The 12,637-nt window shown below is 34.5% G+C and overlaps 1 protein-coding gene across 1 annotated transcript in view; it reads left to right on the top strand.

Annotated features, from left to right (window-relative positions):
* Positions 1 to 12,007, top strand: part of GPM6A (glycoprotein M6A) — a 120,961-nt gene extending 108,954 nt beyond the window's left edge. Inside the window, exons 4-7 of the mRNA XM_042014906.1 lie at positions 704 to 857; positions 2,921 to 2,997; positions 4,330 to 4,395; positions 9,766 to 12,007. Coding sequence (XP_041870840.1) covers positions 704 to 857; positions 2,921 to 2,997; positions 4,330 to 4,395; positions 9,766 to 9,918 — 450 coding nt within the window. The 3' untranslated portion in view covers positions 9,919 to 12,007. The remainder of the gene's footprint in view (positions 1 to 703; positions 858 to 2,920; positions 2,998 to 4,329; positions 4,396 to 9,765) is intronic.
* The last annotated feature ends 630 nt before the right edge of the window (positions 12,008 to 12,637 follow it).

Here is a 12,637-nt window from a genome sequence, read left to right as displayed (position 1 = left end):
AGAAAGCAAGCATGTAGCCTTTGGAGAACATATGATGCAGAGCATGTAATCTACTGTGTTTCTTATTAATAGAAGTAACCACCCTACTTTTCTTTCTGAATGATGAATTAGATTGTATCTAGACCCCAAATATATCTGGATGCAATAACAGAATGGTAAAAATATAGTCTCAGTGATTCAACACAAAATGGATTTGCCAGTGCGATTTTGTGGCAGTCATAGAAAAAGGCTCATTTATATTAAAAGCCCAATTTTAAAATCAGAAGAAGCAAAACCTACAGTATTTAATTTTAATTTTTTGCATCATGATTGATAGTGAAATATACAACCATATCTTGTCCTAACTATGGAGTAGTGGTGATGAGAGAGAGGGACAGATACACTTCACAAGGCATGTAGCTGTCTGTACTTCAGGTGCTGTGCTGTGCATCCATTGTTGGCACAAGAGTGAGAGGAACATGGAGTAAGCTTGCGTTTCTAGGAGCATAATTCTTCTTCAGAAACATCATGTTAGTGCTCTGGCATCATTTTGACCTGATCATTAATAGATTATCAGACCACAACCATAAGTTGAATAAGGACAGAAACAGACAAAGCCAGTCACAGATGCATTTGTTACTTCTCAGTGGCTCCTTTTTTTCCAATGGTGTATCAGTTAAGCTCTGACTTACCACTGGTTTTGTTTTTCCCTCTTTTACTGCAGTTTATTATGCTGACATACATCTTTATGTTGGCCTGGCTTGGCGTTACAGCTTTTACTTCTCTGCCTGTTTACATGTACTTCAATCTGTGGACCATTTGCCGAAATGCCACCGTAGTGGACGGAGCTAATCTCTGCTTGGATCTTCGCCAATATGGTATGTAAAGAAAAAGCACTAAATGAAAAGTAAGATTTCACAAAAGAAAGCATTCCACTGCTTTGCTTCCATGTATCTGAAATGAACTGTTCAGTGTTTCTGAAACAACTGTTTAGTGTCTCTCTCTTCCCTTTTACACACTAGTCTAAGTGTGTAAGAGGCAAACTGCATTTCCATACCTGACAAAAATTGAGTCAACCTTGTCCATCTTCTCAGAGTAATAAAAATCTGGCATGGGGCTTCTGCTTAGTCTCTTCTTTAGAAATTGCTGGAAATTTTCTAAAATGCTTAATTAGTCATTTATCTGGAAAATTACTCTAGTCTTGTGGTAGGACACTGACTTGGAGATGTGAGATCCTAGGGTATCAGCTGTCTCTGCAGAGGTGAATTGGGACATGACAAGATTGATTGCTTCCAAAAATTTTGATGAGGACCAACAATACCAATAGTAACACTCTTAAGAAAGAGGTTAGAATAGTGTGGGGATATGCATCTATGTGTGTTTTGAGAGGATGTGAAATTTGGATAGAAAGGGATTTGTAATCTTAAAATGCCTGAGAATTCCTGTGAGGGTAATTCAATTCCTTCCTTCTACAAGACTGATTCGATTCTAATGTTGTGGTCTCAGCAGTTTCTCAACCCACAGAGCTTTGGGTAATCATAGTCTCTACAGACATTTTCTTGTCTTTTGTTTCCTTGGCCTAAAATAAAATAATAGTATATTTTTAATTAAATGGAGATATAAAAGATGCTACATTTCCTGGCAAAGAAACAGTTTCATTCATAGTAAACATTTCAATTAACTTGCAATAAAATATTTGACATTTTTCTTTCATGAGAGGGAAGGAAAGTTGGGTTTTTTTATTATTTATTGAGTTTTTTCCTACACAGCATGGCAGGTCAGTTTAAAAGCAATTATCTGTATAGATCCCATCAGATGTATTAATTTTTCTTTCTATGACCTTTTATTTTGTTAAAATTTATGACTATTTTTTTATTAATTCTACTTAGAGTGTTCATAGAACACTAACATATAACATATAAAGTGTGTGTTCTGTGAATGTACCTGTTTCCTGTAGATTCAGTGCAAAAAACCACTGATTAATATTAGGAAAGAATCATTTTTCATGATAACTGAGTTAATTGCAGCTTTTTCTTCAAGCTAGTCTTTGATTTAGTATCTGGACATCACCTAAAGGAAGTAAGGTAGCAGATTCTAGTTATTATTGCTTATAAGAGAAACAATAAGTATAAGTTTGTGTAGTGCTTTTTTATAACTTGTGAAAGAAGCTTTATACCAGATCCATATTTCTGAAAGCAATATACAGCGCATTTCTCCACATGAGGGTAGAGAACGTTTTAAGTGTATTTACTGGTTGCAAATAATTTCTGGCTTTTTAATTGTTGTACTGATCAAAGTGGGGAAGATATTTTCAAAAATGGCTGAAAAATTGTTACCTACATGTTTCTTACTAGGGCTTTTACTAAATAGATGATGTGTTAGTTTTGGGCTGGCTAAAATAGAATAGAATCCTAGAATGGTTTTAGTTGGAAGGCACCTTAAAGAACAGGTCCAACTCCCTGCCATGGGGCAGGGACACCTTCCTCTAGATCAAGTTGCTCAGGACCACATCCAACCTGTCCTTCAACACTTCCAGGAATGGGATGTCCACCATTTCTCAGGGAAACATGTTCCAGTGCCTCAATACCCTCACAATAAGGAATTTCTTCCTCACATCTAACCTAAACTTATCCTCTTTCAGTTTAAGCCATTACCCCTTGTTCTACTGCTGCATGCCCTTGTATAAAGTCCCTCTCCAGCTCTCTTGGCAGCCCTTTTTAGTTACTGGAAGGCTGCTATAGGGTCTTCCCAGAGCCTTCTCTTCTTCTGGCTGTGAAATTCCAACTGGCTCATCTTGTCTTCACAGGAGAGTCGCTCCAGACTCCTGATTGTCAACAAAACCCAGATATAATTTTTAAAATAAGTTCTTAGCTTTTCTCATGCAAAGGAAGTTGATCTGTACTAGGAATACTAAATAATGTGAATATTTATACTTCTCCAGGTATTGTAACTATTGGAGAGGAAAAGAAAGTGTGCACTTCATCAGAAAGTTTCATCAAGATGTGTGACTCTAATGAGGTAAATAAATATCACAGTATTTTTGGCAAATCCATAATATATGTTGTAGTAGGAAGTAGCTGATCTGTGTTTTCTTACTGCTAATGTTCTAATTTTAGCTATGATGGTGAATAAAATCACAGCAAAAAATACAGTCAAGCAAGTAGTTTTCCTAGTCTTTTACCAAGTACCAAATTTAGTCAGTGCAATTTCTCCATCCATTTGTTTTCTAAATGCATTTGTGGTTTGTTTGGTTGGGATTTTTTAATAATTCCAATATCTCGTTCTTTGTTCCTGAGATGTTTTTGAAAGCTAATACTCCTGCTGCATGATGAACAGGTCCATATAATGAATCATTGATTGAAGGGCTTATGATTACTGTTGTGACAGGAGAGTAAAGAATTCAAATGGATTTGGCCAAACCTTGTTTTGTGTTAGGATAGTAGCTCTTAGTACATCTTCTTTGTAGTTTTTCCCTTGGGCAAATGCCACCTGTTTCAGGGCAGCTGAGGGTTCTGGTTTTGTTTTTAAATGATAAAGGATGAAGACAGGACAAACAAAATTACATCTCCCTAAAACAAAGAGAGGCTAAAATGCTGATCCTTCTGAAGCCAAAGGGATCAACACTTGATAAATGTTTTACTGGGTCTTACTATGCTTGAATAAATCTTAGAGTGAAGGTACACAATCCACCCTTATACCAAAACCATCTTAGAAACTGCAGCTCTTATAGTGTAGTTGACTCTGTGACTGCTGCATAAATCAGGTCACTGAAATTAAAAGCAAAAGTAATCATTTGGTTTGAGGTGAGATGAGGAAGGTGGTTAATTTGAATTATATAAGTAACCTGGTTTATATTTTATCACTATGAACAAATTAGATAGGCAAATATGAGAGGAAAGTGTATCAATATATGTGGATGGAAAGGTACAGTTAATGAAGGGAAAATGGGGTTTCTTAGGCTGTCTCTGCCACTGGAGAAGCCACCACAAACATAATTCTTATGAGGTAGTATTGTAGTATTGTAACATAAAAAAAAAAACCAAACAAATCCTTCAAAATGTACTGGAGGGCTTATTTTTAAATAATTAATTTTCTTAATATTTTATTATGTAAATGCTATATTTTTAAATGGAGTTACGCTTTTTCCCCAATATGAGCATTGTAACAAAACAAGCACGAGCACAATGACATGTAGTGATGTCAATCTCTTGGAAAAATATTCGTATTCATTACTTTTGTGGAAGGGTGGCACCAGGAAGGTAATTATTTGTTCTACGTTATTCTGAATTTTTGTTCAGTTTCTCTTTGGTGTACAACCATGAAAGTCCTTTCCTTTGTCTCCCTTTGCAGCTAAATATGACATTCCACTTGTTCATTGTGGCACTTGCTGGAGCTGGAGCAGCAGTCATTGCTATGGTAAGCTACCCAAGACTCTACTCCTCATCTGAGTTGCTAATACCTTCTGGTTCTGACTTAGGATCAGCTGTTGAATTTCCACATCATCACTCAATGCTATTATTAAAATATAGTTCTGTAATTCAATCCTCTCTTTTTCTTTTTCTTTTTTTTTTATATGTTTATGGATTCCCTTTGAAGTAGAATATAATTATTACTTTTTTAAATTAAAAAAACCGCCTTTAAATATGTGCTAAGAATTTTTAGTATTCTCTTGCTGTATTCAGGCCAGTGTCTGAATTCACGTGTCTGTGTTGTAACCATAGTATTATACTTTTATGATCTCTGCCTTTCTGGGTATTCATAGGCTTGCCACGCTGCTATTTTAGGAGCAGAATCTTTTTGTCAGTTCTGGGAATATATAGGAATGTGTTGATTTTTCTGTCAGGACTAATTTTTCTGCTCCTTTATAATGAAGATTACTTTAAATTTAGTGACATTTTGTCAATGAGAAGGTTCCACTGAAGAAAAAGTGTATGAGCTATTGCCCTGCTCTTCTGTCTTTTGTCTGCTGTATTTGCTTAAGCATAAAGATATTTTTAGACCTGCTATTCTGTACTGATGTAGGTTTGCATTATGCATGCTAGAATGGGAAATGAAAAATGACTGTTGCTTGGTGCTGATGCATTCATAAGTGTTAGTGGTGGTGATTACTATATACTCCTTATACTAGTAAATTTTTATGGATCCTAGGGCCATGATTATTTTGTTATCCTCAGAATTACATTTATAAAAGAGTACATTCCGAAAATATTCAATGAAGCTAGTATTCCTCTTGCATTCATGGGTTTTTGTTCATCTGCCATTTTTTCAGTATTACATGACACCCTGCAAACAGCAAAGATAGCTAAATGAAAAATATATGTTTTCAATGTAGTTTTTGTTCTAAGGCGACAAATAATAAGTGTAATATTAGAATACAATTCATATTAATAATTTAATTCGTTTTCCAAACTGAATTTTTTCTGCTTACAGTTCCAAAAATGATGACCTTATAGCAATTATGGTAGTATATCATTAATGTTAGGAAATTATATCCAAAAGATCATTAGTTTTCCATTGTATGATTATTTTGAAGTATATTCAGTAATTATTATCAAATGCTATTTTGTTCAGATGAAAATTCTACATTTCAAGTGAGTTTTGAATCCAAATAGCCACCAAAAGATATTCAATGAATAATAACACATTTCCAGTGAAAAAAAATTAAGTAGGTACATTGTGCCACATAGTTTAAATACATAATACTTTCAATGAAGTTTTTAAAAAGACCCTTCAAAGCTCAGCATATCAAAGATGCCATAGATGTGTTACACCAAACACAAATACCCTAGGAATTCAGGTTGATGGCACACATTTATTCACATAATTTTGAAGGTTACCCATATCCAAGTGCACTTTCTGTTGAATTCTGTGACTGCACAGAACAGACATGACAACACTGTTTCAACAAAAATACAAATTAATGCTCTAAGTACTAGTAAATTACATAGTGTCCCAATGCTGGTAGATGTATGTTTCATTAAATGTTTGCAATAGTTTTGTATATATTTCAAGTTTGTAATTTTTTTGTTTGTCTTTAACCTACCATTCTAATCTGTTTGGTACCTGGTAAAGCCTAGCACGTTCCACTCTGATGCTGGTAACTTCTAAAACTAGCATACCAGACCACATCTGAAGGTTGAGACATGTTCTTCACACTTGACACAGTAGCCCAAACACAAGGGATAGGCCATGAGGGAAAATTCAGAATTTTGAGGTTGGGTATGCAGATATTAAAAATTCTCTTTAAGGGAGTTTACTGTCCCAAGGAAAAAGTAATGTAAGGTAGGAAAAATCAATTTGGGGTCCTAACTATCTCATCGAGGAAGAAGAAAATATCTTTTTTCCCCCAGATCCTACACTCAAATTAGCAGACAGAGGTAGTGCATCAGCAGTGGACTGAGGTGAGAAACAGTGTGCAGAAGCCATTTAAGTCATTGGAGAACCACTGCCCTTCACTACATGTGCTGTTTCAAGAATAATCACAGATATGAAATTGTGACATTTGTCTTTGTGTATATCCGGACCTGTAGCAGATCTCCATGTTTGTGAAATTCAACAGGAAAATGAGATTAAAATACCAGTCTTTTACAAAAGAAAAATCTTATGAATGTAATGCACTCTTAAAATATTTCTTACGAACAGTTACTTTAAACCAGAAGAGTCCATCTGACTAAAGGAGTAAGTATATTGTATTTATAGCCCGTCAGTAACAGTAGTGCAACTTCAGGGACACTGCTGAATAACTGACTTGGTAAAATCTGCTCTCTGACATGACATTTTAAGTTTTGACATCAATATACTCCACTGTATCCTCACTTCTGGATTTGCAAACATTTGCCAGACTATTTAATATCAAAAGATTTCCTAAACTCTCTAAAGTCAATATGATTCTACAAAAGTCACAAAAGAATCAGCTAATTCATAAACATTAAGACTATCTGTTCTCAGGATACTTTTCATGAAACTGCATTTTAAAAATATATTTTTTCAAAAAGTAGTCATTTATTACAAAATGACCACAAAAAATTGTTAATACTTGCAAAGCCATTTGGTCACAAATCACCATTTCCCCATATCTCTCAGTCTCAGATTTGTATATGAATGTTAGAATATTTTCACAATTCACTAAATACCTCTTTAGTCTGCAAAGAAGAATGTTGTTTCGGGGTTCAAAAGGAGGATTGTCCTATGTATTAGGACTGAGATATAGGAAACATCAAATTTTTTAGAGTATGTCAGGGAAAGTTTCATTTTGCAGCAAAGAAAACTGTCAAAGAGTTTATTTTGAAAATATATCATTCTTATGTCAACACAAGATGGGACAAAAAGAACCAAACTCAAAATGTGGTAGAATTGAAGAAGATATCTAAGCAGAACACGTATGGAAAGACCCTGCACTGTCTTGCATATGTCTGTAATTGAAACCTCCTGAGGCAAACTGTGGAAACTGTCTGGCTTCAATTTAAATAAGCCTTGACGAGGGCCCTACTGGCTTCAGGCTATTCAGGTCATGGAATTGTGAAATGCAATTAGACAGCCACTTAGAAATGGCCTCCTTAGTGTGGCAATGTTATCTAGGAACTTGGTGTTAAAATAAAAAACAAAGGTGGCGGGACTGTTCAATGTATATGTCGTTATAAAACATGGATATGTATTTGAGATTATGCAAGTTAAAGTAGGAGTCTCCTGGCAAGTCTTCCTACTTACAGTGAATGTGAACTCCAAGTTTTCAACAGTTACTATAGTAGCTTGGCCCTATAACTTCTTATGGAAGGAATGAGCAAAAAATGGGTGTTTAATGAAGGTCAGACTGTGACCAATATATCTTCAAAATAATCTAATATTTTAATAAAAAAAGAAAAATCCCAAGTGAAACTGCAAGACATTAAGTTTAAATTTGTCTCTTACTGGGTCATTATTTTTGTGAGGATAAGAAAAGTGCGTACATCATCCCATTTTTATCACAGATTCTTCAGTTGCAAGGATTTCTGGCAGATGTGTTTCAAAAGGTCATGAAGATGTGAGTACACTGCTCAGATACCTCCCACTCTCAGAATTCTCATGTCTACAATCTGTTTGAGTTTCAGATTGTATTTTTAACTGAAATTTCAGCCTCAAAGGACCAGTATTCATGTTTTCATTGGGTGCAATCTGTAAATAAGATGACAGAATTGTTAGGTTTACCAGACTGTTTTGACTTTTCTCAAGAGTTTTACCATGGAGGAAATTTAAGGCATTTCGTTCAGTACAGTGGGGATTCAGGATTAGAGTCTCTTGTTTGATCTAGAAATGCCTGATCCAGAAACTACCCATGGTGAAAGCTTTTGGAAGAGCTGAGTTAGGATAGAAGGTGTTTCTTTTTCCTGTGCGCTAAATTATGACCAGAGAGTGTTCCAGAGTGACATACGACATGCTGCCATCTCCAAAATCTATCCTCACAGGTTGTCTTAGTAGTGCTGTTCTACAGATATTAAGAAACTCCTAAAAACACGCAGAAATACTACTCTCTAGGTTTTTTTCCTAGAGGACTGATTATCTGACCTTCTTTCTATGTTTTGGCTCCTCAAGTCAGAAAGTTTTCCTCAAATAAGGATTAGTTGGAAGCTTGACATAAAACATGAGGATAAAAAAGATAGCAAAAACAAGAGCTTCAGAATGCTTTCCTTGATCTTAGTTATCCAGATTAAGAAATGTACTTTTGCCTGTACTAATCAGCAACAATTGCTAACAAACATTTGTGGGGAAAAAAAAATCCAAACATTGGCTTTTCCAAAAGAGAAAAAACATATTAAAATGGATCTGTTTATTTAGTACGAATCTAAAATACTCATATCTACAACAGTAAAACATGAACAGGAGAATTTGCATAATCCCAAGGTGGTTATTATTTATTGTATTATTATTCCATTTTCCATTAATTGAATCCAGTCTAATTTCTTGCTTTCTTAAAGAGGGGTGAAATATTTTGGATCTCACAAAATTGTCCATTGCCTCTAAAAGGAAGTTGATTAACATAAATTTAAGAGACGCTCTCATCAGAAAGTGTCTGAAAGCCTGCTAGGGAGGGAATAAGTGTTCATAGAGTCTCACCATCAACCAGTTGAATACCCTCATGGAACATTTTTATTTTCTGACTGAGTACAGAGACCATCCTTTTTTTTTTTTTTTTTTTTTTTTTTTTTTTCCAACTATATTTTGTCATATTTTGCCTGACTGAACTTATTTTTCACTTAATGGCAATTTTTCCACAGATTAGCAAGTTAAATACAAAGCTAGAATTGTAGTTGAAAGAAGTAAGTCATGGCTAAGTGGAAAGACAATGCCAACTTTAATAAGAAAGTAAAAAGCAAAACTTTCTGTAATTGTATTAGATATACAATCTTAAGATGTATCATATTTCTATTTTAAGAACTACTTCAACAAATACTTCTTCAGTGGGGAAAAGTGTCCAATAAATACATAACCAGAAGGCATTTTTACACATACAGTTGCAGACAAGCTGAAAAATAATGCAGGGATGATTTGTTGATTTTTCAGGTTTTAGGTTAGTTTTTTTAACCATTGCTACCAACTACCAGTTATAGTAACAGTAACAGCTGTGAGATGAGTAATCTGAAGATTAATGAAGCCTGAATTTGCCATCATGGTCCTATATTACTTCTTGACATAAGAATGCCTAGTTCCTCCTGATGAGAAACCAGTCTCTGTTCTGCAGCCTTCAAGTTTAAACGTGCTCTATTCTGACTACCTCTACTGTTGCTTAACTCTGTGTTACCTCTCTTACAGGTTCATTATCTCATGGTCTTGTCTGCCAACTGGGCCTATGTGAAAGATGCTTGCAGAATGCAAAAATATGAGGATATTAAATCAAAGGAGGAACAAGAGCTGCATGATATTCATTCTACTCGCTCTAAAGAGCGGCTCAATGCTTACACATAAAAGAAACCTTGTCTTACTTCCTAACATGTGAATGCTTTGTTGTTTAACTAAAGGCCATCCTACCATTTTAAAAACAATTGAAAGTGCTTCTCACAAAAGATAGTTTAGGTGACTTACATATCACCTACATACAATTCTTGGTTTTCTAGCACTTGGTTTCTTAATTAGTTCTTACTTTGTGTGACCATTCTATACCACAAAGCTCCTAAATAGCCTTTCCTGAATCCCTTTAAGCTAATTAGTTCTGATAGATCAAGGATACTAAACTATTGTCAAATACAACTATGTGTTTGATTTTTTAATCACTTTGTATGTGTTATGCATAACACCTTTTGCATTGTTTCTTATATGTTTTTGGAAAAAAAAAGTAGCTTTTTATACTTTTTAGTTTTGAGTTCAGTAACTACTTTAACTACAGGTATACTTCAAAGGGACCATTGTACATGATGTACAATATATAAAGAAAACATTCTGATGACTTTCCTTTATATATGGAAAACCTGCCAGAGGGACCCTGATCAACTTGAATGAAGGTCCTAAGAACGTTTTAAACAATCAAAGGTGCAATTTCTAAATTTGTAATAGTGGGTAAAAAAAATGAAAAAAAAATGAAAAAAGAAAAAAAAGAAAAAAAGAAAAAAGTGCTTCTTATCTTTGTTAACATTGTATTATTGATGTTTTTAAAGAATATTCTCTTGTTTCAAGTTCCATGGGTGATAATTCCTGTTTGTATTGTGAGCATGCAGTCCGTGGTGCTAACAATGCATGGCCACTTGCCTTTTGAAGGAATTCAATACCACGGCTACCTGTTAACGAGTTATGGTATATAGACAACTGTTAATTAAGTGATATAGTTATTCATAGTTTTCTACAGAATAATCTCTCTTTAATTCAATGATGGTTATGCTAAATTGGAGCTGTCCATGTGATGATGTAAGAAATTACTGCTTAGCTACATTTATGAAAGTAATATATCAAAAATGCAGTGACCATAGGAGTCAGATGTCTTTTTACCTGCTTTAAAAATTTAAATGGATTGCACCTGTCTGAACTGTAAAAGATATATTAAAGGAGACTTCCATAAATGTTATAGCGTGGCTTCTAGCTTTCCTACACATAATGGTTTACCTGTATTACGTTGAAGTAAGGTGAAAGACCACTACAGAGCTTATTATTTCAAAGTGTAGTAATATATTTGAACCTTTATTTTGATAGGAAAATTTTACCAGAAAGATAGTTCATCTTAATTTGAAATAATTACCTGTATCAAAAGCAGAACAAAAAACCCTATTTAAGAAAAGTCGGTATTATTGGACCAAATTTGGTGGATTTTTTTTTTATGTTGCCTATTTCTAATGCTACAAGAATGCTGTAAAGTGTCTTTTAAAGTGATGTAGCCTGACAAGACATTTTTGTCAGTGTTAAAAATCTTAGGTAGTTTTGTGCACTTATTGGACCATTGTGAATTCTCTCTCAGTGTAAGTGCATTTCTAATAAAACTTCTTGAGTAAAACTCTTCTTTGTACTATTACTAGTCATGCATCATCAGTAATTTTTAACAATTCTTGTAGTAAGTAGAAGGTAATACTATAGTTACTTGTGGCATGATAATGCATTAAGTAGTATTAGTTGGTTGAGTTTTTTTCTTTTTCTTTTCTTTTGCTTGTTTTGGGGTTTTTTTGGTTGTGTTTTTGATTTGGGGTTTTGGTTTTGGTTTGGATTTTTTTTACACTTAAGCTGTCCTACGGGGCCAACAGTTTTCTGATAACGTGCAGTACCGGTATTACAGTTCTGCAAAAAGTATTAGGAACCTCTTTTTGGATTCTATATTGTAGTGTTTCAGTTTTGTGTCTTAAAATGTTTGTGCTGATTTTTAAAACTATGTCTTTTAAACTCATGTAATGATGTTAATGCTTTTGGCTCTTCTCTGGTATTAGAGTTTGTATTTTCACAAAGAATGCTTTGTAGCAGGCATTAATCTGTTTTGTACATAAATGTGCCAACAGCTTGATGGTGGCGTTTTTGAAATGTAGAACAAAGTGCTTGCAAAATGTAATAAACACACTTGTGTACTTTGTGTTCTTGTTAATTCTTTGTGTAGTTTTTCTTTGCCTCTACTGGACAGGTCATTGTAACCAGAAATGGAAGAAGCTTGTTCCTCCTATGGACCTTGCTATTGCACAGATTGCTTTGAATATACCTCTCAATCAGCATTTAGTGTCAGAAATCATATATCCTAAGAATAAGAGAGTAAAATACTTTCTAAGAGCAGAGTTTCATAGTCTAGGAAGTGCCAAGTAACAGGAGCCACACTTGCTGTATTTTTGACATATCAGTCAAAAGAACAATTCGGAAAGATTCACGTTACTACAGTGTCATTTGGAACAGCTCAGCAGAAGCTGATCTGACAGCAGTTTGAATATTGCTGAGGATACTGATTCATGGATACTACAGTAGGTAATACTCTGAAACCTCAAAAACAATACTACATTACTTAAGTGCATGTAAAGTAATTTAAATGGTTAAGAGAGACCTATAGCTCTGCCAGCTCACGTGATATCACTAAGGAAAATTATTTAAAATACAGTTCCACAATATGTTTGTTTCTCAGTTAACTAGCTGTTATGTAGCTCTCTGTGTGCTCTCGATGAGAACATGTGCCATAATGGCAAACAATTTTTCAGAAGCAGCACAAGCCAAGGGAGTAGAGGAGCTTCCC

Source organism: Corvus kubaryi, unplaced genomic scaffold, assembly GCF_017639235.1.
Source record: "Corvus kubaryi isolate FWS band 111438036 unplaced genomic scaffold, C.kubaryi_AGA036_p1.0 split3-131, whole genome shotgun sequence".
NCBI classification, from domain to species: Eukaryota; Metazoa; Chordata; class Aves; order Passeriformes; family Corvidae; genus Corvus; species Corvus kubaryi.
This window is presented reverse-complemented; position numbering and strand designations above follow the sequence as displayed.